The 27158-nt window shown below is 40.1% G+C and overlaps 3 protein-coding genes and 1 long non-coding RNA gene across 6 annotated transcripts in view; 2 read left to right on the top strand and 2 right to left on the bottom strand.

The window, feature by feature from the left end:
* Nucleotides 1-19: 19 nt before the first annotated feature.
* On the top strand, nucleotides 20-11217 carry p3h3 (prolyl 3-hydroxylase 3). Its single transcript, XM_054781196.1, has 16 exons — nucleotides 20-486; nucleotides 1084-1274; nucleotides 2259-2417; nucleotides 2548-2740; nucleotides 2820-2951; nucleotides 4096-4229; nucleotides 4427-4516; nucleotides 4585-4637; nucleotides 4708-4787; nucleotides 4866-4993; nucleotides 5066-5161; nucleotides 5239-5389; nucleotides 7540-7657; nucleotides 7770-7845; nucleotides 7930-8070; nucleotides 9746-11217. The coding sequence occupies exons 1-16, from the start codon at nucleotides 201-203 to the stop codon at nucleotides 9899-9901; spliced, it is 2184 nt and encodes a 727-aa protein (XP_054637171.1). The 5' UTR covers nucleotides 20-200; the 3' UTR covers nucleotides 9902-11217.
* Nucleotides 1856-24059, bottom strand: LOC129184831 (uncharacterized). Its single transcript, XR_008571978.1, has 6 exons — nucleotides 23866-24059; nucleotides 22660-22876; nucleotides 21329-21446; nucleotides 21125-21223; nucleotides 5027-5153; nucleotides 1856-4955 (listed from the first exon to the last, which is right to left on the bottom strand). It is a non-coding gene; the product is annotated as an uncharacterized LOC129184831 (long non-coding RNA).
* On the top strand, nucleotides 14930-25052 carry gnb3a (guanine nucleotide binding protein (G protein), beta polypeptide 3a). Its single transcript, XM_054781200.1, has 9 exons — nucleotides 14930-15149; nucleotides 17689-17812; nucleotides 19268-19413; nucleotides 19532-19595; nucleotides 21073-21235; nucleotides 21324-21390; nucleotides 22408-22609; nucleotides 22679-22895; nucleotides 24254-25052. Exons 2-9 carry the CDS (start codon nucleotides 17756-17758, stop codon nucleotides 24358-24360), a joined length of 1023 nt encoding a protein of 340 aa, XP_054637175.1. The 5' UTR covers nucleotides 14930-15149; nucleotides 17689-17755; the 3' UTR covers nucleotides 24361-25052.
* The window catches only part of cdca3 (cell division cycle associated 3), a 6406-nt gene continuing 4218 nt past the window's right edge, over nucleotides 24971-27158 (bottom strand). Inside the window, exons 5-6 of one of the 3 annotated variants that reach the window (XM_054781198.1) lie at nucleotides 27039-27103; nucleotides 25047-25362 (exon numbers count right to left, since the gene is read on the bottom strand). In XM_054781198.1, the coding sequence (XP_054637173.1) occupies nucleotides 25267-25362; nucleotides 27039-27103 (161 nt within the window). In that variant the 3' untranslated portion in view covers nucleotides 25047-25266. Of the gene's footprint in view, nucleotides 27104-27158 lie in introns of all 3 variants that reach the window. The other 2 variants (XM_054781199.1, XM_054781197.1) reach the window with 2 other exon arrangements.

Consider the following 27158-nt stretch of genomic DNA (forward strand, 5'->3'; position numbering starts at 1 on the left):
ACGGTAATAGCTCCCTCTTTCGGTCTCTTGTTTGTAATGCAAATCACGACCAACACGGGTGCATTTCTAAATTGTTCGGATGTATTTTTTAAGGTCGTGGTTTTGTTTTTTATGACGAGAGAGGAAGTAAACTTTCCAAGTCCCTCCTCCTTTCCTCCAAACCTCCACAGCCCTGACGCTGTCTCTTCTCGCCTCGGACCATGGCGCTTCCCTCCGACTTGTTCGCTGTCTACGTGGCGTCTCAGGTCGTGCTTCTCCTTGCACTATTTCACCGAGCCTCTGCGAACTCCGACGTTCCGTCGCCGCTGCTGCAGCCCTATGACTTTTTGTACTACAAAGGTGTACGTGCGTACTTTGGTGGAGAGTGGGCCAAGGCTGCAGAGCTTCTGGAGAGGTCCATTGCGACCAAGGAGGCTCTGTTCAAGTACCGAAGGCTGTGTTATGAGGAGTGTGTGGCTGCTGGGCGAGATGCACTACAAAAACTGGGTAACTTTCAGCTGTAGACAGTAACAGTTGTGTCTTTGTGTTTATAGCTGCAATCAGGGGTGCCCAAAGTGTGATGCAGGGGCGGTTAAAGGGCTGTTTTTAAATAGGCAACAGCAAAACTGGAAAAAAGCAGTAATTTTACGAGATTAATGTCTAAATATTAGGAGAATATAGTCATAATATTAAGGGGAATATATAGTAGAAACATACAGTTGTAATATGAGGGGGGGAAGTAATTTTAGAAGCATTTGAGATACAAACAAAATGAAACAAAAGTTTGTGAAAAAGTTCCAATATTTTTCTAAGAATGTCTGTATTCAAATATAAATAATAAAATATTAAGAGAAGAAAGCTGAAATATTCGTAAATTAAAAAAAACACAATAGAACAATTGGAAAAAAAGATCAAAAAAGCGTAATGGAAGGAGAAAATATTTTGTATTTAAATGTAACAACTTCTTAGCCTATCTACATGGGTTGGTTTACAAAATGTAAAAAAAATAAATAAATTTAAAAAATCATGATTTAAATGTAGGATTTGTTAGCGTAAATGGGCAACATGAAGCCATTGGTCACTTCTTCTTCTCTGTATTGTCAGACACAGCCAAAGAAGAAGGGAGCCTGTGGGACCTTTGGGTCCTGGACTGGATGCAGAAGAAGGCGGAGTGTTTGAGATTCTGTATGGGACGATCTGTCAGCCTTGTGGGACAACTTCCTGTTTCTACAGACATTGAGTATGAGTTCAGCTCCAGGAACCCTTACAACTTCCTGCAGGTTACATATTACAAGGTTTGTGGCTATTATTTTATATATAAGTTTATAATGGCTGGGCAGGCCAATCAGAAATGGTTTCTAATTGGCACTTATAGTTTCCACAGTGTCCCACCCTCCTGCTAGTTCAATTCATATATTTTTCTTATAAGGACAACATACAGTACATCATGAAAAGATCACTTGGCCCTTCCCAGGTCATAAAATGATGTCAGATGAAAAAAAAGCACCAAAATATATACGGTCTCTACAAGACATACAGCAAATGAATTTTCGCCTTTCACCGTGCTTTGCACCGTGGAAAGAAAAATAAATAAAAATAAGGAAGGTGACACAGTCATGTTTTTAAAATAATAAATTTTGGAATAAATATTAAATAATATTAAAGTCTATATTTTTAAATCAAAATACTTTTTTGTATATTATTGTATATTGTTATTTTCTTGTAATATTTACTACAAAATGTTAACAATACAAAAAGCCTTATACTGTATATAGCATTGTTGAAAAGTGACTTTAAAAAATACAGAATCTACATTTCTAATTAAATACAATTAACATTTAAATAGCTTATTCGCATAGTTTGTGGAATTCGCTTATGTTGTGAGAGTATAACATTGAAATAAGGTATGTACTACTGTATAAGTGTTAAAAAGTTTTCCACTCCTGTACACAAAAGGATGAAAATTGGTGAAAACATGCATCCCTACCGTGTTGCCTGTGCTATTATGTTTCTGGAAAATACACCACATGGTAGTGCTCTTTTTCAACCCCATTAGTTGGATTGGCTTGAAATTTCTCACATAGCTCTATAAAACACTCACTGTAAATTTAGAGTGTTTAGTCCAATCACCATGAAATTTGGTACATACCTTTTAGGGGACGGACATGTGTGAAAATTTTGAATACGATCAGTTGAAAAAAATGGCCAATGGTTATTGACCATTGTGTTAATGATTATACAACTTGTATGACATGTATGCTATTGAATGTATTTATCAGATGGAAAAGTTGCAGAAGGCGGCGTCGGCGGCTCAGACTTACTTCGTGGCCAACCCCGGTCACCTGGAGATGAGGAACAACATTGAGAAGTACAGAAGGATGGAGGGAGTGAGCGAGGAAGCCTTTCAGGACAGAGAGACAGCGAGTGAAAAGCACTGGGTGAGGAATGATCTAAAAAGAAGGTCTTTACAAAGATAATGATGCTGACTTTTTATGGAATTCACTGTAGTTTTCAGTGGTTCGGATGGTCTTCATCAGTCTTTAATAAAGATTTTTTTTGCATACACAGGCGCTGTATGATTCCGCACTCCAGCATGAGGCGTTGTCTGAGTGGGCGCAGGCGGTGGACGCATGGCGAGCGTGCGTGAACGAAACGCTGCGTCAGACAGAAGAGTGCAGGGTGCAGTGTGTGGTGGCTTGCCAGCGCATGCCTGAGGACAGGGGAGTGGACAGCGTGGATGGCGTGTTCGAGAAAGCTGCAGGTATGACACAAGTGTTTTTCTGCCAAAACCCAAAAATACGACACATCATTTTTTTACTGATGTTTTTTTTGTCATCCAGCGCTTTCCTTGTCGCTGCTGTCTTGCCAACAGTCGTGTGTGACGCGGGTGGCCACACGTCCCGGTAGGATCTCCTCTCAGGAGGACTTCCTGCCCACTCAGCTGGAGCACATGCACATTGCACAGTTTAAAGGTTTGTGTTTCTAAAATTACAAAATGTAACACTTTCATTTGCGGCAGTTATCATCAACTGGCAAAAAAAATGACTGAAAAACTACAATGGTAGCTATTATTGTTATTCAATATGTTAAGTGTCACCATTTTAAATTTATCCTGCTCTGCAAATTCAAGCCAAAACTAAATGATGCGTTCTTTGGTTGACTCTTCTACAAAGTTTCTTGAAGTAGGTGAGGTAGTTTTTGAGTTAAGTTGGTAACAAACAACATCGTACATGGACTTAGAACACAGCCCTGGGGTATGCCAGAATCAGTAGTGATTGTGATATGTTGTGGGTCTGTTGATGAGGACTTTGAAGTCAACAGGAAAAATGGATGCTTTCGTTCACTTTCATGGACAAAAGTATTGGACACGTAGCCGTGACACCTTTTTCCTTGTCATCCAATGTAATGTGTGTCACTATGACAAATTAATAATCCAAGCTGTCTGGATCCAACCCCAAATTAACCGTTGCTTTCCTTGGCCCACACTGTACACCTCTACAAAATGTGCTTGAAATCAGTTTGAGACTTTTTGAGTCCGGGTAATAAACAACATAGGACTGGGAACATAGCCCTGTGGTACGCCACATGACACACATCGATTGTGACATATTGTGGTTCTGTTGAAGAGGATGTTCTTGACACTATCAACGTTACAATAGAAATTATCAGTGAAAATTGAGGTCCGAGTACACCTTCATGAAAAAAAGTATTGGGACATGCAGTCATGACACCTACAAGAAGCAAAAATGGAAGTGGAACTTTCCTTGTACTCTTATAAGAAGACCCTCAACAACATTGTGAGGATTTTTGTTCATTTGAGCGGTCAGAAGTTGCACAATCTCTGTTCTAGTTCATCCCAAAGACGTTTGGCAGTTCTTCCCCACAAAACTCCAAATATGCTTGTATTGACCATGTGTTTTAACTGGGAACAGAAAATGGCCTGGAATTGTCCAAAATGCCTTGCTCAGATACATAATTAACACTTGGGGGGAGACGAAAGGTTCTAATCCAACCTGCGATTGATTAATTAGTGTGTCGTCAGACTTTTGTCCATCAAATATGTAAGTAGATTTGACTGATTTGATGACTTTTATACGTGTCATTGCTTCCTCACAGCTGGAGATGTCAGAGGTGCAGTGCGGACGCTTCGTTCCCTTCTTCTTTTCTACCCTTCTGATACGGACTCCTTGGACAACCTGCAGCTCTACGTTGAGACACTAGGGGGAGACAGGGAGTCACAGTCTGCTCAGGTACTATGAGCATTGCAATGATGCCAATTTTTCCTTCATATTCAATGGTTGATATTCTGTCAGATGCAATCAGTTTTGCAGAATTTATGTAAACTAAGCAAAAATATGCAAATATTTCAGGTGACCAACATTTGTCACCTCCATTTGTTAACTCCAAATATGGAGTATGACATGTAATTTTTGTGTTTATCACACAGGAGATCGCTCGTTACGTCAGGCGCTCGTTACAGGAGAAGAAGCTGCTGTATTTTAGTATGGAGCATTTAAATTTTACCTTCATTGACCCAGTAAGTCACCATAAATGTACACTATTCCACTTCTTGGGGACATTTTTTAAAAGTGTTTTCCTGTGCAGGATCTTTGGACCCCAGAGGATGTCGTTCCTGAATCCCTCAGGGAAACATGGAGGTAAGACAGCCTCAAAGACAAGTTGGCCACAAATTCAAGTTAAAAGTAATGACGGTTTTTGGGGGGCCAGAGCTGAGAAAGAGAAAATGAATGAAAAAGTGAAAGAAGACGAGCAGGAAGAGGATGTGGATGACAGCGGCTTTTATGCAGGTCAAACATGCATACTTTCTGTGGTGCTTTTAAGCACAACTTGCAATACTTACCCTTTCCTGTTTGTCCTTTCTCCAGGTGGTCCAGTCCCTCAGGTGGGTGTGACCATCACCATGGACGACCTGCTCTTAAACGGCACCAACCGGGTGGTCCTGGATGGAGTCATGACTGAAAAGGAGTGTGACAGAATGTTGAAGTTGGCAGAAGTAAGTAAGATAAGAGGTTTGAGTCTGGCGCACCATCTTGCCTCATTAATGCATTCTGGTGTTTCTTCACAGGCGGTGGCATCTGCAGGAGATGGTTATCGGGGGCGACGGTCTCCACACACGCCTCACGAGACACTGAATGGCCTCACCCTGTTAAGAGCTGCGAAGGTGGGCCAACAATATGAACGTTCTTGTTCACGAAACGCAACATTTGCTACATTGCATTCTTTCACTGCACGTCACAGCTGGTTCAGGATGGCCTGGTCAACCACACTGATGCCAAGTTGTTACACGAGCTGGGCGAGAGAGTGCGAATCCTTCTCCATTCCTACTTTAGGAGCCCATCAGGGCTCTTTGTTGCATTCACACACTTGGTCTGTCGCAGTGCTATTGCAGGTAAGAGGGACAACCTTGTTATAGATTAAGGTTTCCATATTATAGTATTTTTCAACAATTTTAAATAAGAGGTCCCACACTAGTGCATTGAAAGTATGCTGTCCAAAATCTAGCCTTGACTCTGGAATTTGGACAGTGTAAAAGTGCCTTAAGTAAACCCTACTGTGTCTGTAGCTTTAGTGCAAATGAGCTGTGTTTGTCCACAACTGTCTCCGACAAAGTGTGCGTCTCCAAGAAGCGCTATTGTAAACTTTATCCACTTTTTGCATGTACTGTAATCCCTCGTTTGTTGCGGATAATTGGTTACAGACCCTACCGTGACAAGTGAATTTGAATAAGTGGCATTCTTTATTTATAAATAGAATATTTTTGTAGTTAGATCACTGAAAACCTGTTTACGATCTTCTAAATATGTTTTTACCATTATTAGAGCCCTCCAGACATGAAATAACCCCCCTGTAGTCACCTTTACACTCATATTATCCGATATGGTAGACATCCATCCATCCATTTTCTATACCGCTTCTCCTCATTAGGGTCGCGGGGGCATGCTGGAGCCTATCCCAGCTGACTTTGGGCGACAGGCAGGGTACACCCTGGACTGGTCGCCAGCCAATCGCAGGGCACATATAGACAAACAACCATTCACACTCACATTCATACCTATGGACAATTTAGAGTCACCAATTAACCTCACCTGCATGTTTTTGGAATGTGGGAGGAAACCGGAGTACCCGGAGAAAACCCACGCGCACACGAGAACATGCAAACTCCACACAGAAATGCCCAGGGGAGAATCGAACCCAGGTCTTCCCAATCTCCAGGCTGTTACTGTGTTGGCCAACGCGCTAACCACTAGACAACCGTGCGGCCTATGGTAGACATAATACCAGAAAATAAGACACATTAAACATGACATAGACTCGCACATTAGCATTTTTTCTGGACAGCGTAATTCCTGGTTGCTATTGTCTCATCAATGTAACAATACTGACACCTGGTGACCAGCGTAGAATACTACATCTCACATCTTTGCATCTTCTGAATGCCTTATATTTGTATTTTCATTCAATTAGCCATTTTTGCTTAAATATGCATACATTTTGACTAATCATAAGCCATAGACATGAAACTGCGATAATTAATGTAATTATTTTGAAAAACTGTGATACAGTGAAGCTGCGAAATATGTATCGCGAAGTGGCGAGGAACAACTGTAGAGTGTGACTCTTTTCCAACACAATAGATGCCACACATCACATACAATAACGTAACATTAAAGAATGCAGTAGGAAGACACAAACATAAGCAACGCTAGCATTGCTACGTGGGCTACTGTACCTTACACTCACATTTTAGCAACCTCATGCTAGGTTAGCCTATTCGCAGAAAAAAACAAAATCATCAAACTTATAGCTCTCACATCTGTAGCTGACTGACAGAAAGCTGGCAAAGCTCCAGGCTTTATTTTAAGACGTGTAGTGAAGCCTGATTTTTTTTTGTATTACAATTTCATGTATACATGAGGCAGACTCAACTATATGAGGGTGGGTCAGAGGTTCATGATATCATGAAAACCTGGATATCAAAAGCGAGCGTTTCAGCACCTCTTCCCTCAAAAATGGTGCAAACAAGTGCGAGTGATGGTAGATTTTTGTCACATTTGGTGCCCATAAATAGGCTCTAGGGAAACATATTGCTGTTACAACATCATCTAGAAGTCCATTTAGCACAATAAATAATTAGGGAATTAATGGGGTCACCTTGCTACTGGTTTCGAAACATTTTTTCTTCTTTTAGATGGTCTAGATCAGTGGTTCTCAATTATTTTCTTTCATGCCCCCCCAGGGGACAGAAATGTTTTCAGCCCCCCCCCAATTTGAAATACTATTGAGAAACTGCAACATACAAGCGTATTCAAGAGTCAAATTGGACGTTGAGTACGATAAATTTGTACATGCTGGCAGGTCTGCACTAACACAGAAAGTACTGCCTGCCTCTCACGGCCCCCCTGACAGTTCACCACTTGGAAAGCACCACTTAATTTTGGACCAGATCCAGCCAACAGATCAGATTTTCTTTTTGTAATGACAGAAAAAGCGAATTCTAAATACAGCTCTTGCTTTGGACACATTTTCTACTCCCATCAGGGGACCAGGAGGGCAGACTGGACCTGTCTCATCCTGTCCATGTGGACAACTGTCTGCTTGAGCCAGACACCAAACAGTGCTGGAAGGAACCACCAGCTTTTATACACAGAGACCTCAGGTACACGTTGAAATGTGACCTTCTCTGACTGCTTATTAATGTGGCTTTGCTTTGGTATCATTGCTGATGCTGATAATTATTTCATATGAAATCTTAATATCTCTCACCACAGTGCCATTCTGTACCTGAATGATAACTTTGATGGCGGCGAGTTGTTCTTCACCAACAGGAATGCCAAAACAGTGACAGTAAGTCTTTTTTTCATCCCCAGATTTTGGTGTTATTCTTTGGCTCTGTTTAGAGTCTTGTCCTTTATGACCTTGCCCCTGCAGGCCAGAGTCAAACCGGCATGCGGTCGACTCGTCGGCTTCTCGTCAGGGCCGATAAATCCACATGGTGTTACCGCGGTAACAAAAGGGCGGCGGTGTGCGCTGGCTCTCTGGTTCACCAAGGAGAAGTTATACAGGGACATGGTGAGTGCTCACGTCCTGATCCTTGTTGTCGTGACAACGAGAGCACAATGCAAATCTGGTGGTGGTTGTCATTGTCCGCCTGGGACAATATTGTTAGCTCATGGAAGAGCAGTTAACCTTGATGGTAGCTCTCAGTTGTGTGACCGTGTTATCTGCACTTTTGCTGCTTTTACAGTCTAATAGTATTATAACAATATTATAATATATACATAAAAAATACAACATAAGGTGGCGAGAAATACCTCAATATTGAATAAAGCAAAAGTTGTCCTTGACCAAAAATCACTCCATACTCTATACTGCTCTCTGGTATTACCATATCTACCTTATTGCATGGAGACATGGGGTAACAACTATAAAAGCTACCTTCACTTGCCAAATGTACTGCAAAAAAGATCAGTCAGGATAATCCATAATGCCACGTATAGAGAACATACAAATCTTTTGTTTCTAAAATCACTAAAACTGAACACCAAAACACCAAAACAAAATGATGCATAAAGCTAACAACAACCTGTTACCCAAAAATGTCATACAATATTTTTCTACAAGAGAGTAAGAAATATGATCTCAGGGGAAAAACTACACTTAAAACGCTAAAACCCCACAGCATTTCAGTATGTGGAATCAAATTATGGAACGGATTGAGTAAGGAACTCAAACAAAGCACCAAGATGAGCGATTTCAAGAAACAATACAAACAGTTGATGTTTGCAAAATACAAGGAAGAGTCTTCAACTTGTTCTGTTATGCCTATTTGTATTGATTCATATTTAGTTATTATTATACTGATTATTATATATGATAATTATTTATTATGATTGTGGAAAAACCTTGACAATTATATTACCACATTGTGACATTATCTTATCACTTTTCTATGTATTAAATAGACCACATATGAAACACAGGAAGTGAATAAATGTATTGCAATTGATGTGAAACGGACGGAGGGTAGAATTGAATAAGCTTTGCTTCTTCCTACTACTTTTGGACATGTGGAACTGCGAATTGTATGATGTGATGTATTCCTTTGTAACTTGTATGCACGTTCAAAGAAAATTAAACCATTACCATAACAAAGTATAATAATATGTAATAATATTTAACCTGAAAATCACCAACCGCAACATTAGTGTGTGAGAGCCAATAAAAGAAGTGTATAAAAAAATGTTTTTTGCCTTTACAAAGACAACTCCGCAAAGTGCTGCTATCACGACATGTTCCACTCCAGTCCTGTAGGTGGCAGTAATGCGGCATTAAAAAGCGGACGCCAACTGGAAAACATGACAATCTGAATCTGAATGGACTAGTTGTTCTTACATAGTCCTGCCTTCCAACTAAAATAATTAAATAATAGTTATTAAAACATCAAGTCTCATTCAAGTGGAGATTTTGTGAGAGTGTAGCGCAGGGGTGTCAAACCTGTGCCACGGAGGGCCGAGACACTGCAGGTTTTCTTTTCAGCTGGTCACTAAAGGAAGTGATTTCAATGATCAACACCACCTTCAATTTGAGGGAAGGCGCTCATTAATGAAATCACCTGCTGGAGAAACTGGTTGGAGAAAAAACCTGCAGTGTCTTGGCCCTCCATGTGATGTAGAGTATGACCATAAAGGATTTTGCCTTTGTCTGTTCCATCGATACAGTCTTAAAAGCATTGTCTTTCCTGCAGGAGCGAGAGGAGGTGGAGACAGCCTGGGCCGCCGACGGACAGGCTGTGACCAAGGAGGATGAAAAGGAGGAGCCGAAGAACGCTCGGAATCAAGCGCCAGCTAAGGCGGCCAGCAGAGGAAGAGGACGTGTGACAGCGGGCAAAGATGAACTGTGAGCCTGTCAAAGTGGATTTCCTGTCAGTGGAGCTCCTCTCTACCAGTGAAACTAATTTATAAGTGACTGTAGACTATATAAGAGAAGGACAATACATCTCATGTATTGTCATGACTGGAGTTAAGCATCAGGTGTTCAATCTGTATTTGTCTTCAATGCTGTATTTGAGCAAGAACCCTTTTCATTTTTAGTGATTTTCACGCAAGATTTCCGCAGTCGCTGAGGTCAAAGGTCCTGTTCAGTTCTACCATGAAAAAGTCTAACTGTTTTTTGAGGTTTATGTCACAAGGGCAATCAAATAATATGATGATGATCCAAGATGGCTGATGTAGCTAGTCAACAATTCAACAGTTTTTCCCATAGGAAATAATGTAAAGTGAATTTATCTGTTCCGGGGTCAAACTGGCACCTTCATAAAACATTTATTAACTGTACAGGCGGTGTAACATTCTTAACTGCCATACAAGTACTAAAAAAAAATTTGTATCTGTATAATTTAAAACTAAAAGTTAAAAAACTAGATGCCTAAAACATAACGGAAAGAGAACATGTAAGTAATTGTATCGCTCGAATTGTCCATTTCTGGTTCTAAGGTTATCATCACTTTTCCCCTTTTTCCATCCTTCTGTGATTGCAAAAAATAGAAACACAGAAAAAAAGAAAAAAAGCACAACTACAAGTCTCTCTGGCATCTTTTTAAAGGACTACTTTATTTCAGTTTTATTACACAGCGTTTAACTTATTTTGTACTCTTGTGTGACAGCTAGGGATGTTAAGAATGTTACTTTTTACATCACCTGTACATTTAATAAAGGTGACCCTGTTTCAGAATTGAATTTTTTTTGGTGCAGTTTTTGATCAAGAGGTCTGAACCGGTCCAGGAAACCTCCCAGACCCACATTAGGAGTGTCCAAAATGGACAAACACGCATAATTGAACTTGAACTATTGAGTTTTCTTTGACTTTGCGTGTTTTCGATTAAACTCGCAAATTCAACGTTTGGGTTGTTCACCACCCTTTTTAATGCTGCGATTTTTCAGTTTTCCTTCACAGCTGCCACAGTTTCTGAGTATTTATTACACCTTTCAGTATCACCTCATTTTATTGAGGTGTATCTAATGAATTGAAGTGTGTGTAAAATTGCTTGCGTATTGTTTGTATATACCGTATTTATATTTACTGCGAGCGAGGTGCGTTTTTTTGTCGTTGTTGTTGTCTCCCCTTCAGTTTGTTCCTCTTTTTTTCATGTTTCACAGTACAAGTCTTTTGGAAAGTGCAGTCAAATTCACACTCTGTTGAAACCTGCAAATAAAAAAATAAATCACAGTCTGTTAGTTACATTAGTGTGTCAGAAACTGCAGCAGAAAAAAAAAGAGCATAGAAAATGGGGGGCTGCTGGGATAGAAATAGAGAGATTACTGCTAATCCCTCCATAAATGAGTGCATTTGTTTATGAAGCTTAAAAAGTCTCCCATTTAGAATATGGAATAGTAATCCAGAGAGAGATCATTTAATCATTCAGCGCTCTCATGCAGCCACGTCGGTCTTAACCCATTTCAACCAGTGAACCCCCGTCCCATCACACCCCCCTCATCATCTTCTCTGTACAGACCCAAGTGCTGTTTATGGCCCACATTAACACTCTCACCTCTCACCCCCCGTCTGTGTGTTATAATCCCCCCCCACCACCATTACTTTTACTTCTGCTAGAATTGGGTCGGCGTGCCTCTTTAATGGTGCTTTAAACTTGTCCTCCTCTTGCAAGCGGAAAACACGCCGTACCCTAAACATCTGCAATAATCCCCTCTTAAGTAGGTGTAATGTCCACATAATGCATGTTGCCGCATTGGTGCTCTAATTATATGAAGTCTGTGTGATGCCATCTTTTCATGACTCAAGGCTTCCTTGCAAAATATGAATCAAGTGTCATTAAACAAGAAATGTTATTTACAGTGTAATGGAATAAAATGGAGCCAGACAGGAATCCAAAGCCTTCTCTACACAGAAATGCCACAATACAGCCGGAATCGTAGAACCATCACCTATGCCTTTTACACAGAACCAAGCGAAATGGGATACGCAACTAAGTGCGCTTTCACACAAACACTGAAGCGAGAGTCAGGTGTTAAACTTTGCAAATTACGCTTACACAGCCCCACTGCGCTGATACTACTCCAAAAGCCGGGCTTTACTTTGTCCCGCATTGTATTTTCTTTTTTTCCCCACTTTTGCTGTAAAGTCAGCAGAACAATTGCCAACTTTAAAGGCAGTGTCAAATGGACAACAGCGATAACAGAGGCTACACGTGAGGCTCATTTCTCCCTCCGTGTTGTGTTGGCAAGAAGCAAAAGCCTCTTTCACACAGAAATCTCAAAAAATAGCCAGGTCCATAACAGTAGAGTATCGTCATTTATTCCCCCGTGCCTTTTATACACAACTCAGCTAAGTAGGGTTCTGCCGAAACAGATTGTGCTTTCACACAGCAACAGAAGTGAGAGTCCTACTGAATACCCTTACACACAAGTAGAGTACCACCTCTGTTACAGCTCTGGTACTACTCCCAGGGGCCAGGCTGTTGTTTCTGAAATACTGGCAGAAGAATTGTTGCTTTTAAATGCAGTGTGAAAGGGGCCCGAGCCGTAACAGAGGCAGGAGGCGTGACTCACTTCTCCTGCCTTGTTGTGTTGTGCAGTAAAAACCTCTTTCTTTCTCACAGACATGTCACAAAACAACTAACTTTAACAGGAAAACCAGCATTTATTTGCCCTAGCCTTTTATACAGAACAATGCTAAGAGGGATAGTGCTTAAATTGTGTGTGCTTTCACACAGCATCAAAAGTCAGAGAGTCCGGTGTTAAACTTTATGAAATACCTTTGAACACAGGTGGAGTTCCGCCTCTGTTACAGCTCTGATACTACTTGTATACTGTACTCCCGAATGCCAGGCTTGACTGTCTCTCCCACTTTTCTGTCTTTTTACTGCTTTGCTGACAATTTGGCAGACAGCCACTTTTAAAGTGTGAAAGGGGCGAGAACCATAACAGAGCGAGAAGCTCGTCTCACTTCTCCTGCCCTGAGAGACTAATCTCCTGAAGGCATAAAACTGTGGGGTTGACAAGTCTCTCCTTTTTCCGTCTCTTTTCCACCTTTCGCTGCTCTGTATGAACAGCATCGGCACGGAAAAAAGACGCACTGTCACTTTTACAAACATCTGATTTCAACATGTTGTGTCACTGTGTGAAAGTGCACACAGGTGCGACAATGTCCCGCTTTGCTAGGTTCTGTGTATAAGGCACAAGTGCTTTTCCAGAATCTCTGTGTAGAATAAAATATTGATACTACCTTTGAAGGTGGAATATTGCCGGGTTAATAAAAGTGGGAAAATGCCAACATGTACGTGTAAGCAGTGTCAAATCCGGTTAAAAGGTTGCTGACCAATGTTACCAAGTAAATAACGTGATGATTAAATACGCAAACAGAAAACACATCAGCTATCTTTTACTTGTGAGCTAAAATAGGTTTCCCTCGACGTCACCAAATCCAGTGTCGGGCTCAGACGCTGCAGTCGTCACTCCACTCCAGTGAGTGACTCAAGGTTACACACAGTAATGCAATAAAGCCAGGAAGTAGGCAATACATTATGAGTTTTAACAACCAAAATGTCCACACAAGAGCAAGAGTCAAGCTCACGCGTTCTCTTGGAGCAGCCAAGAACTGATGATATGCTACTATTAATAACAAAAAAACGCCATTTTATAATGAAAAAGACCATGAATATGAATTGGCTATGAAATATATAAATTATTCCAAAACCATGCATGTTAGGTTAATTGGCGACTCTAAATTGTCCATAGGTATGAATGTGAGTGTGAATGGTTGTTTGTCTATATGTGCCCTGCGATTGGCTGGCGACCAGTCCAGGGTGTACCCCGCCTCTCGCCCGAAGTCAGCTGGGATAGGCTCCAGCATAGCCAAGACCCTAGTGAGGGTAAGCGGCATAGAAGATGGATGCATGGATGGATATATAAATTACTCATGAAATGAATACCGCATATCGGTCATGAAATAAACAGTTACAATATAATTATTATAATTATATTATATATACGTGCTGATTAAGCCCAAATTGTAATATAAAAGTAATTATCTAAGATAACAAGTTTGCAATTTAAATAATTTGAGTTATATTTCACATTTGATCATATCTTACTCACCTCTTAATACTTTTTTAGAAGTATTTCTAGTACATGAAAAAAAGGTTTCCATCAATATCATGACAATGACTATATTATTACGCTATGATTTAATATAGGCATGCACGATAAAAAAATTTCAAGCCGATATCAATAACTTCCTGTTTCTCAAGACCGAAAACGATTACTTTTGATGTCTATTATTTTTTAATTTTAGATTTAACTGTAGTTTGTGCACTAAATACTTTTATAATATTTGGTGAGAACTTTTCCGCTATTATTATCATATTGTCATGTGGTTCTATTGCCTTTACTGAGGCTAACACTTAGCTAATCAAATATAGTTCCTTGCCCTATAAACAAGTGTGGTCATTGACTTTTATGAAAAAGTCATACTGAGGCCACACCGGTTGTCATAGTTCAACATAACTGGTCTATTGAGTTAAATACTGTGTATATACAGCACATACAGGTATATATTTTAAATGTACTATATGTTAGCCTTGTTGTGTTTTTATCTCACACTCTGTCCTATTAGCTTTCTAATCTTAGCTCTCTTCTCAGGTTTCTAAAGCATCAGTTGTGCGTGCTGCCAGTCATGGAAGTTCCAGGTCTACCTCGTCACCATAAAAAGTCATCTTCCCTGACCCTCTTATTTTGCTTCTTCCACCCCTCCCCTCCATTATTTCCATCCCTTGATTCACCCCTCGCTCTTGTGTCTTGTGACCCCTGTACTGTACACCAACACCTTCTTTGGTCTCCCCTCTATGTCTCCTATCCCTTTTTGTCAGCCCCCACCACCACCACCACCACCAACTAGCCCACACCTCTCACTGTCCATCCCAGAGTTTATCCCCTCATCCCTGATATCCCTTCATCCCTCCAATCCTCATCTGTTCCTCACAGGACGACGGAAGAGAGTGACTTACAAAGGGTGTCCCGTAGCAAAAGTGAATGGAAAGTGCTAGAAAGTCTCATGACAACATTCAGAGGACGGCGGGCGCACGAGTGTGATTAAAAGTCTTCCGGAACATTCTGACGGGAGTCTCCAAACTGGTAAGGCCTATTTACGTGTTTGTTTGCTGCTGTGTTGAAAGATCCAAAAATGGAACTAAATATAAATATTTTCTGAGTGTTGCTTGCTATAAATTGTAAATACTGATATAGATAAAACATTTTATTTAAATTAAATTAAAATGCATAATTATGGTAAATTAAATTCAGAAATTTTACATTACATTAAAACATATTAAATTGTAAGATATATAGTAATAATCTGTTGAAAAATTAAATGTAAATAAAATAAATTAAATAAAAAATAATATATCTTAGAGATTAAAAAATACTATATATTACAATATTAATAGATTACTGTAAATATATTTTTATATTTTATCATATTTTTACTTTTATTACCATTTTTAGACAAAGTCAGCATTCTGCTTTTAAAAATGGGCCACTAGATTATAATATTAATATATATTCAAAACATTATTTCAATTAACTAAAGAAAAATAATATTTAAATAAACACATGCATTATCAACATGTCAATGTCAATGCCTAGTTTTAAAAATTATCAATTTTATTTTAGTGTACATTGCATGATGATTCAATGGCTCAAATCATGTTTGAGATACAAAACAGTCAATTGAACAGATGCGTCAAGTTGAATTAACACATTAAAGCGATGGAAGCTTTTCCTAACGGGCAACATAGCTAAAGGCTGCCTGACCAATAGTTGATTATTATTATTGTTATATGATTAGAAATATTAGTGATCACTAAGCATCACACCACCTAGTTAGTTTACTGCCAGATGCTTTGAATGAACCCTTTTTATGAGACAGCCAATGAGCTGATTTCTCCCAAATCAAAAAAAAAAAAAGATGGAAAATATAAAATTCAATTTAACCAAATAAAATCATTAAATACACATTTTAAATATAGTAATAAAAAATGTTGCTCAAACCACAACAATAAAAAAGGCTTTGGTAAGCACTCTAATAAAAATTAAGTTTATTAGATAGCTGAGTGTCTCAGTTAGCAACAGACAGCAACAGTGTTTCCAAACCGTGGGACAGCACCTAAAACAGGTCATTTTTTATTGGGTCAGAGTTAAATTGTGATACTGGATTTACATGTACAGTACATATGTTTGTCATAATTAAGTAATGCCTGCTTGTTTTCTGTATCATTCATTTCTATGTTTATGTTACGGTAATACATGATGTAACAAAGTTTGGTCCGAGGGGGACGCCAAATTTCTGTCTTTCGGATCATTTCAACTAAAGATGCAAAGAGAGCAGCAATCAGCTTTTAAAAAGTCATATCCCGCTTTCTATCCCTTCCATCTCCACCTAGACTTTGCGCTCCCCTGGGTGTCATCCTCCCTATCCTCTCTTCTCCCTCCATCTATTAACCACATGCAAAGAGCAGTCAGTAATCGGATGAGAGCAGATTTGATTCAGAAAGCACCCACTCCCCCATCACCACCCGCCCTGCCCTCTTTAAAAATCTCGGTCCGTGGGGATTTAAAAGTCACTCTCCTGCCGCGCCTCTTGCACTCCCAGACCGTCCCCTTTCTCTCTCTCGGGTGGTGTTAATGCACTTCACAATCCAGCAACCTCACCACTACCACCACCATCCCCAACCCTCTTCTAGCAGCCATGTAATCACACACGACAATGGCAGGTGAAAAGGGCAATGGCACGAGACTTAAAATGATCTTATTGACAACTTGAGGAGCTACATCATCATTCCAATGTCAATTTAACAGGCTGGTGTGTTCACTAGCCGCTTTCCAGATGGCTAAAAAGTCGCACATGTGTTGCCCTCTTCCCTTTAGACAAATCAGAGGCAAATGAATGTGGTCATGTGTTTTCACAGCCACTCAAATTCAAATAGGAAGGGAGAAAGTGCAGCAGGGCTGCGAAAGATAGAGCGGAAATTCTCATGATTGTCAGTTTTTTATGAGAACTGAATCTTGAGCGATGTGCAAGCAAGTGGGCCCTCGGGTTTGTGTGGTTTCGCCTCCACAAAAAAAAAAAAAAAAAAAACGTGTCACGCCATGTGTGGCAATTATTGCACTCTCTGATTTTGTCCATTAGCGGATTGACTGCAGCCTATTTTGTAATCATGACATGACCAAAATCAATTGCAATCAACATTTTGGTTGCTTGAATAACCCCCTCCCCTGGCCCCTACACTCTCAACCGTGCTTGCGAGAAACAGCCTCTACAAGTGATGACATTGTGACAGGACGTACTGGTTTGTGTGTACAAAGAGCAAATACTTTCACTGTTAATGTCCCGCTTGAATATTCATACACTTGCATGTAGCATGAGCTTGATGTGTGTGTGTGTGTATGTCCTTGTGGGGGTAAGGTGTGCTCTACCGGTTTATATGTGTTTATGGAAGTTTGCAAAGCAGCCAAGAGCGCAAGTTTGACTTGCAAAAACGTTACTTCCTCGGAGACCTGGGACCTGCCGCATAGGTAAACACTCACGCTGCAACGCCTGGCGATGTGATGTCCTTACCGCACGGGAAATCCTTTATTTACCAGTAGTTTGACTGAGTTGTTGTCTTTTCTTTAGTCAGTTTTCCAGCCATCCCATCCCTGTCTCTGTCTCTGGTGGTGACAGTGCCTAAACGAACATCGCCATGGGTGAAATGGAGCAACTGCGGAAGGAGGCAGACAACCTCAAGGACCAGATCACTGTAAGTAGCCTTTTCTGCTCGATTTATCACCCCTTAAAACAACAAGAAAAGCACAGCCGTAGACAACAGTGGAGCCTCCAAAGTCCAACACTGTGAGACCAGTTCAATTCTAGCTTCAATTGCAACCCTATTTTTCCCATAATAATAATACCGTAATGTGAATTAATCTGCTACAGGGTCAACCTGTCGCCGTTGTAAACCTTCACTGACTTTATAGGCCAGGGATGTACAAAGTGCGGCCTGGGGGCCATGAAATGGAAGAGGAAAACATTAAAACGTCAGTACTACTAACACAAAGCTGACATTAAGGCGTTTTTTTCCTCATTAAAGCTGCTGTATGTCACGGATAGTCGGCTCCCTAGAGGGCGCTAAACTGTCCAACGTATTGCAAGCATTATATCCCACCCTCTTCCCGCTTTGAGCAGGTAAACAACACCCCACATAACACACATGCACAAGTTATGTTTGTTGTCAGCTAATGATAGCGATTTGACAAAGTTTACATACTAACGTTGGCTATCACTGAATGTACAGACTATCGCAACATCGTCATCACTGAAAATTGTTGGTCCCTTCTGTGCTATGGTAGGCCTGTCATGATAACACATTTTGCTGGACGATAGTTGTCCTACCGATTATTGCCGATAAACGATATTATTGTCAACCTTATTTCAAGACCATTTTTTTCATTATCGTCATGATAATATATTGCATAATAATGTGAGTACATTAACATTAGAATTGGAATGTCAAGAGCTTTCAAATAAAATAAATTAAACAAACTGCATAATAAATTAAAACACAAAAAAGACCCTAATGAAAATAAAATGGACTCAGTCTCTTTCAGCAAAAATTGACCCTGTCTCTGAAAAAAGAAAAAAAAACACTCCAATAAAAACCACACACAACAGTAAAAACAATAAATAAAATGGAGTATCATGTCTTTAAACAAAATTTCACTTCAATAAATAATGAACATTTAGTATTATTCCTTAACAGGAATGCTTAACATGTAGAGACCAACACTGCCTGTGAGCGCGCACCATTTTGCGCTTTTTGTTTAGTGTCAGTAAGCATTGACTGTCGGGACGGAGGCTCCACTGCACCTCGAGCATTTCTTTTTCTCAGTTGGGAAAACGGGACAGGATGGTTGTGTTTGAGATGCGCATGCAAGTTGGTCGTATTCCGCTTTTTCGCCGCCACTACGGTACTTTCCGACTCTTTCACACATACTGTATATATACACTTGTCGGACAGCAACAATTGTTTTCAACACAACAAGGTGGGGGAAGTCAGAAACGTCAGAGCCCTATCTTGCCATTCCCTTTCACACAGGAGCCATCCCACCTCTGTTACAGCTCCTATAGTACCCCAGCAGGCGGGATATTATATATTATTTACATTATACATAAAATTGCGGATTTTACAGTGTTTGTGTGCTGTCCTCCTTTTTAGGCGGCGCGTAAGGCGATGCAGGACACCACTCTGCAGGAGGCCGCCGCCAGCATCACCGTGGTGGGCCGGGTCCAGATGAAGACCAGGAAAACACTGAGAGGTCACCTGGCCAAGATCTACGCAATGCACTGGTCCACTGACTCCAAGTGAGGACTACTGTACTGTATTGCTGGTGTTCAGACCAGTGTCATTTTCTGCTGCAAAAATTACAACAGATGACAAAAAATTGCAAAGAAAGATGATTTTCTGTTAATGTGTCACTAGGCTGTGCGTCAGCGCGTCACAAGACGGAAAACTCATTGTGTGGGACAGCATCACGACCAACAAGGTAAGACACGCTCTGTGTTTAAACTCCTCCTGAGGGGAAAACCTGTACCAATCACGAGTGTTTGCCGAGCAGGTCCTGTAGTGTGCAGCAGGTTTTCTCTGCGAAAGCGGTGGTGGCTAAGATCTTGTCATTTGAGCTTTGAAGTAGGAGTCTGACTGAAGAAATGTTATGTCAGCCATGGAGAAGCAGCAGCTTCTTTTTCTCTGGTATCTACAATTTAACTAAATCAAACTACTGTATAAACTTGTAGGAAAATGCTGCACAACAGTGCAAAAAGTTGACTTTAGAGTCAATGCACTGAACTGGCTGATTGCTGTTTCGTCAAGTCTACACTCTTTTTTTTTTTTTTTAAATACCGACAAAATGGACATTACACTGGAAATTACCAGAGTATTAGGCGGTGTTGTGCAAATTACCTAAAAAAAGTAACCCGTTAATTGAATTAGATACATAATGATTCCTTAATAAATTGTATTTGTTACCAGAGACAGTAAGTATTGCTTTACTTCAAATATTTGTGATGTGCCATTGAGAGCTCACCATATCCAAATCAGTTCCTAAAGGAACAACCTGCTTGTGTTTTATGTTGATGTTTGGAGTGGACCTCGTGTGTGATTGGTGGAGAATGAGGAAGTGTTGTGTGGGTGTGAGAAGACACAGAGACAGTGTGCAAGTTGGAGATGTTGGAACTGAGCACTGCTGTTGACGTGTTAAGTTAAAAAAAAAAAGAGCGTCAGACCCTGTATGACCGTCGGGATGCTACATTAATAATGTGCCACATTTCACTGTCGGTAACTGCATTGTAACGTTTGAAAGAGTAATTAACTAGGTTACAATTTTAGCACCGTTACTCCCATCGCTGGTATAAGGTGCATCTGTGAAATGTAAATATGTCAAAACCTTTGCGTGATTATGCTCAATCTGAATTATTATTTTTTATATATTATTATATTTCTATTATTATAATGCAAATTTATTTCTAGGTAATATTTTGTGTTAAATCTAGTTAAATAAATTAAATTTTTTAAATTAATGTTTACAAATGTATTATTCTGGTATTACTTTGGTATTAATTTACCAATGTGCACTCTTGTAATTAAATAAACAAACTGGCATATTTACAACAATAATAAACAATTCAAAATTAATACTTGTCTCTAAGTATAAATATAGCGTGACCTAATTTTGAATTATAAATTCAACTTGCATTAATTATTATTAATTGTATTGGATTGTTAATTGTACTAATGCCGTAGAATTGCTATACTAACATAAACTACACACATTGACTACAGTGAACATGATTTTTAAAAAAAAAAAACCTTGCCAAGTGTGCCTGCTTGATGATCAATAAAATACATTTTACTCTGAAAATCAGCAACTCAATAAAAAGTGACCGGCAATCCATTTTGCGCCCCCGGCCCACTGTTTGGGAAACCCTGTTATGCGTTAGATCCGCATTTGTGTTTTTCTCCAGGTGAATGCCATCCCCCTCAAGTCATCATGGGTGATGACTTGCGCCTACGCACCTTCGGGCAACCTTGTGGCGTGCGGGGGTCTCGACAACATGTGCTCCATCTACAATCTCAAGGGCAAGGACGGCAACGTCAAGGTCATGCGCGAGCTGGCTGCACACACAGGCGAGAATCAATAAATATAAAACATGCAAGTTGTCTGCTTTCTTTGAGCTTATCTTAGTCGAGCATGTTGTCGCTGTGGTCACTGCAGGTTACCTTTCCTGCTGTCGTTTCCTCAGTGACACAGAGATCATCACCAGCTCTGGAGACTGCACCTGGTGAGGAACACGCTTAGAGCACTTCAATTGGGACACCCCTATCAAGAAGTCTGCCTCTGCAAAGACAAAAATGTGCAGTTTTGATTGACACGGTCATAAAGAACTTTGGTGGTGTTAAAGACCAACTGCAAAAACATTAGTCAAAGATCCTCTGTGACAGGAGCGTGCTACTGATTTTCATGACCTACCGTAAAAATGGTGGTCAAAAATCCTCCATATGGAAGGAGAGCTCTGCTGTTTTTCATGATCTACCATAAAAATCTTCTATCTTCGAACTTCTATATGATAGGAGCAACCTGTTGGTTTTAAGGGCCTAGTGCAAAAAACACTACCGTATTCAAAGATCCTCTTTATCTGACAGGAGAGCTGTGCTGTTTTTAAGGACCTATTGCAAAAACACTAGTCAAAGATCCTCTATATCACAGGAGAGCTCTGCTACAGTATCTTAAAGAACCTACTGTAAAAAAAAAAACAAAAAAAAACAAAACACTAGTCTTAGATCCTCAATATGACAGGAGTGCTCTGCTATTTTAAATAATCTACCTCAAAAACACTTGTCAAAGGTCCTCCGTATGACGGAAGAGCTCTGCTGTTTTTCATTATCTACCGCAAAACGCTAGTCAAAGATCCTCCATGTGACAGGACTGCTCTGCCGTTTTTAAGGACCTACCGCAAAAATGCTAGTCAAAGATCTTCCAAGTGTGACAAGAGCACTCTTCTGTTTTTAATGATCTACCACAAAAACGCTAGTCAAAGATCCTCCGTAGGACACCACTTTGCTGTTTTTAATGACCTACTGCAAAAAACGCTAGTCATAGATCCTCTATATATGACAGGAGTTCTCATCTGTTTTGAAGGACCGACTGCAAAAATGCTACTCAAAGATCTTTATATGACATGACCTCTGTGGTGGTTTTAATGATCTACTGCAAATATACTAGGCAGTACTATAGTACTATGCTGTATTTACTATCAAATGTAAGTGCTATAAATCTACATAAATGGTCTTCATTCCAGCGTGCTGTGGGACATTGAGACAGGGACCCAAAAGACGATCTTTGCAGGACACCAAGGAGACTGCATGTCACTGGCCGTGTCCCCTGACTTCAAGTTCTTTATCTCGGGAGCATGCGACTACACGGCTAAGCTCTGGGACATCAGGGAGGGCACCTGCAGACAGACCTTTGGGGGCCACGAAAGCGACATCAACTCTATCGGGGTAAGGAGAGCGGCTGTGTGACGGCTAATGTGCATGTGCTAGTTCCTCACCGCTTTCCTCTCGTTGCAGTTCTTCCCCAACGGCAACGCAGTCATCACAGGCTCTGACGACGCCACCTGTAAGCTGTACGACCTGAGGGCTGACCAGGAGCTCCTCACCTACCAGGACTCCAGCATCATGTGTGGTGTCACCTCACTGGCCCCCTCCCTGTCTGGACGCCTCATTCTGGCCGGTTACGACGACTTCAACGTCAACATTTGGGACTCTCTGAAGGCGGAGAGAGTGGGTGAGTTGAATTCAGTGATTACAAATTCTGAGTCTCCTCTGGTTGCCGGGTGCGTTGACTACAGAAGTAAATAGCTGCCAAGGTCTCTAATTAGCACAGAGCCAAAGAAACATTTGGCTATTGCAACATTGGATCTTTTGCTGCTGTACGGTGCAATACACTTGTTCATAAATGACAATAGGTTCAAATAGAGCTAGGGTTTTTCCTTCCACTTTCTCATGCACTCCAAATGATTATTAAAGTTTGACTAAATTCAGTTATTTAAAATGACTTTTCACATGTCAGAATTAACGCCTGCATCCAATTAACGCACTATGATTAGAACGTTTACGGTATTACAACCATTCAGACAAAATTTGGAAACAATTTTCCCCCACAAGGAAATTATTTAGATATTTAAGGAATCAAACTGTCAGATCACAAAACCTTTATGGAAGGAACTTAAAGTTGAAGCACTTTTATGTGCCCCACTACTGATTTTCCGATGTATATTACCGCTTTTAATTTGATGGTTGTACTAACTAACGGATGGGATTTTATTGTGAAAACAGAAAAAGGGAATGCTTTGCTACAACGACGCTGAAGAACGTGCCACTTCCAAGACAGAAAAGCAGTAACTCAAAATTAAAATAGAAACAAACGAAGAGTTAAAAGAATTCTAGCGCCAGTTGAAAGGGTGGCAAGGTAAATGTCTTACGTTGTTTAATTTTGCACCTAAATGTGTAACTATAGCTCAAAATGAGTATCTAAATGTATTATTTCTTCTGTATACTTGTCCTTGAGCTCGTACGTTGGTCATTGGACCCATCGAATATTACTAAAACCCTTTTCATCATCAGTTCCGGACCTTCATTTCAACTGAGCCGCTACACTTTAACTGACACATTTTGACATTAACCGTCATACAAGTGTAGAAAACACATGTTGATAGTCACAAGAAGTACAAGTAGTTCACCTTTTGGTGGCTTACCTCACTTCGAGTAGCATGTTATTAGTTAGCATGTCTTTCATGCTCAAGCAGCACTGAGGAAAGGTTTTTCACGACCTCCTCTTAAAATTCCATCATCTGCTGGAGTTTTATAGCTTGCTTTAAATCATAATTTCTCAACAAACGACCACTTTTGCTGGACACTACTTCGACCTTTTTCCTGTTTACTCTTGCGCGCCGACTGCTGGCCAACTGGAGAAAATAGCGAGGTCACTTGGCTTATTAGGATGCATTCTGGTACAGTGGGAATTTTGACAACTGACCAGGAACATACACAGGGGCCAAACGGTTGACTCGTTTGATTTTTGAGCTTCCAGTGTAGCCTAAATGTGATATCACCCCCCCCACCCCCACCCATGTGGTGGTCCAGGAGTGTTGGCTGGTCACGACAACAGAGTAAGCTGCATCGGAGTGTCTGCAGACGGCATGGCGTGCTGCACAGGGTCCTGGGATAGCTTCCTCAAGATCTGGAACTGAGGACGTCACCTGCTTACGGCTTGAAATTTGGATATCCACAGGATGTTTTGGGTGAAGGAGCCACAACTTGGGGAGGGTATTTAATTGTGCCAAGTGCTGTTTGAAGTAGGGTTGTAATGTGAATGGCTAAGATAATTCCACAATGTCAATAATTGTTCCAATATTAGTGGATTTTAGCACAATTGCTGCTGCAGTTGAGTGGTCACACACTAAAATGGGAGCGAGAGGACACTGCAAAAAGTAATGTAGCTGAACACTATTGCAGTATACTGGTGTGCTGTTTTATATCAGGTCAAGCAAAGTGAAAACAGTTGTTTTTGTTTCCCCACCTCTTTAGATGCTTATTTCCTTTTCTAAATAGATGTTTGTGTTTATTTTGAATGTGATTGATGGATTTGATGAAGATTAGGGGTTCTTGTTGTGACAACCCCCCTTGCAGCACATACAATACATATGACAGATGGGACAATAAAAATGGTTTCGCTAAGCACTCACAATAAGCCATGACCTAGTTGTCTTATTAAAAAGGATGCTAACAGCTATTGTAAATACTAGCTACCATTCTCCACGCTGCGCTACCTGCCAGACAAGGGTAGTAACATTTTCATATTAGTGTACTAGTTTTACAACACTGTACCATGTTTAGAATTTGTTTTCTTAAAAAGAACTGTCAAATAAAAGATGGGATTCTACTCGTGGGATTTTCTTTCGGTTAACAAAACACTTTTATTCATATTTACAGAAGGACGAAACAGGGTAAAGAAAGTTGTGCCACATTTTGACAGTAAAAGCAAACGGGAAAAAAAAGTCAGTTCCTGAGAAACTGTACACATAAAAAAAAAAAAAAATAGAGATTAAAACAAATAAATGGAGGGATCTTAGGAAGCTGTACAAATGATGTTTGTATCATCGATTCTCTTTGTCCAGAGACAAGGCCAGAACTCTGCGGTCCATCTGTGCAGGTCGCGGCTTCTCTGGAGTGGAAGAAACCTTCTGCTTCATCTGAAATAATATTAAAATATTACTTTTTGACTTCAAATTATTGATGCTAGAAAGGTGGATAAACACTTTGTTGTGAACCAAAGTGACACTGAAATACTGTAGATGGCTATGACTAGATTTAAATATACTGTATATATAGATTACTTCTATGGATATACAGTCGTATGGAAAAATGTACATTTATGGCTTCGGAAGGCATAGTAGAATAAAGTTTATCACCAGATAAATGGTCAATGACTTACGGACAATTAGTTACTAACTCCCGCAAGAATGTATTGATTGATGGCGGCCATGTTTTTCCTACCAATCCTGATCAAATTGTACACGTGTGCTTGTCAGTTCCCTAAAAAGCTGCTTACCAAATTTTGTGTTCATTCGGCTGAACACCTTTAAGTTAAAGCCGGGGTTTTGTAGTGGGTGTTGAGCTGTGTGATAAATGTCAAGTAAGTTCAACAACAAAGCCACCATTTGATGGTTTTGTCAGAAAAATAAAATAGCACAGGCAACACAATATGGGGAGCATTTTTGGACACATTTTCACCCTTGTGTGTGCAGCGGTTCAGGGGTAGTAGAGTTTCACCATGTGGTATCCTTATTTTTTTTCCCACATGACTAGAGATAAAAGCAATATAGACAGCTAGGGAGCAAAATCTAGGCGACAGCTAGTGTAGTACTAGTTAGTAATAGATGGTTAAAGCCAGATATATAGATAAGTAGTCCTGCAAAATGGTTAGCTGGTTAAAATTAGCGATAATATAACTGGCGACCAATAGCTACATGAGGTAGCACAAGCTAGCAATGCACTAATAGAAAGTAGCCATAGCTCAAGATAGTATAGCTAGTTATTGATACTTAAACCCTGAGATATACTTAGAATTCTATCTAGAGATACCTCGTCAGTCATACAGTCTCTGTGGGGGGAGACGGGGCTGCTAGCATACACAAAAAGAAATGCTGATCATTAATACAGTTAAGTTGGCATTCCAAGAACTGCAAACGCTAGACTTGCCTGTGAAAAAAAATATGTCACAAACAGCAATTCCACAACTTTACAGAGTGAAAGACAACATATTATTTTACATCCTACCAGTGGTTTATTTGGTCTTGAAAAGGTTGACAATAATATTGTTTAGCGTTAATTTGTGGGACAATAAACATTTCAAAACGCAGCTGGAATTGTTTTATGACTAAAATAAAGTGTGGATGGCCAGTCATACTTTTTCATTGTTCTTAAAATTAATGTTAAAATCTCGTCTCATCCTCGTGGACCCAACCTCGTGCATCTCTCGTCTCGTGACACCCCTAATAGCTAGGAATAATGTAAAGCTAGTAGCACAGCTTGTTTTACATGGTTAAAGCCAGAGATACAGTATATAACTGAATAGCCATAGCTAGATTGCTGTAGCTACTTCAGAGTACCTAGAAATTAATTAAATAAAATGTGATTCGTCATAACTAGAAATATAATTCTAGTGGTAGATACCGGTAGCTAGTCAGACAGCAAGGTTTTAGGTTACATGAGGACTACTTTTATGATGATATTACGGACAAATGATGTCACCTTTGTGGTGTTAAGAGGGCAATATGTTCTGTGGGAACACAATTGAGTTAGTTTGGATTTGTTTCTGAAGTGTACAATAACATTGTTTTTGAATGGGAGACAAAGTGTGCTTTACCTGTGGACGCCCTCGTGGAGAGTTGGTCTCATTAAGGATCTGCAGTGGGGAGCGACCTTCTGTACCTAAAACACGAGACAGATTTTAAAAATGCTGTGTCATAAATAGAAAAAGGATTCA

Source organism: Dunckerocampus dactyliophorus, chromosome 7 (assembly GCF_027744805.1).
Source record: "Dunckerocampus dactyliophorus isolate RoL2022-P2 chromosome 7, RoL_Ddac_1.1, whole genome shotgun sequence".
Lineage (NCBI taxonomy): Eukaryota > Metazoa > Chordata > Actinopteri > Syngnathiformes > Syngnathidae > Dunckerocampus > Dunckerocampus dactyliophorus.

Excerpts from the sequence above, each read along its gene's own strand:
- p3h3 (XM_054781196.1), top strand. The coding sequence starts at position 201 with ATGGCGCTTCCCTCCGACTTGTTCGCTGTCTACGTGGCGTCTCAGGTC. Across the intron at positions 487-1,083 it reads AGATGCACTACAAAAACTGG|ACACAGCCAAAGAAGAAGGG; the intron begins GTAACTTTCAGC and ends CTGTATTGTCAG. Across the intron at positions 4,638-4,707 it reads TCCCTCAGGGAAACATGGAG|AGCTGAGAAAGAGAAAATGA; the intron begins GTAAGACAGCCT and ends TTGGGGGGCCAG.
- gnb3a (XM_054781200.1), top strand. The coding sequence starts at position 17,756 with ATGGGTGAAATGGAGCAACTGCGGAAGGAGGCAGACAACCTCAAGGAC. Across the intron at positions 19,414-19,531 it reads CACTGGTCCACTGACTCCAA|GCTGTGCGTCAGCGCGTCAC; the intron begins GTGAGGACTACT and ends ATGTGTCACTAG. Across the intron at positions 22,896-24,253 it reads TCTGAAGGCGGAGAGAGTGG|GAGTGTTGGCTGGTCACGAC; the intron begins GTGAGTTGAATT and ends GTGGTGGTCCAG.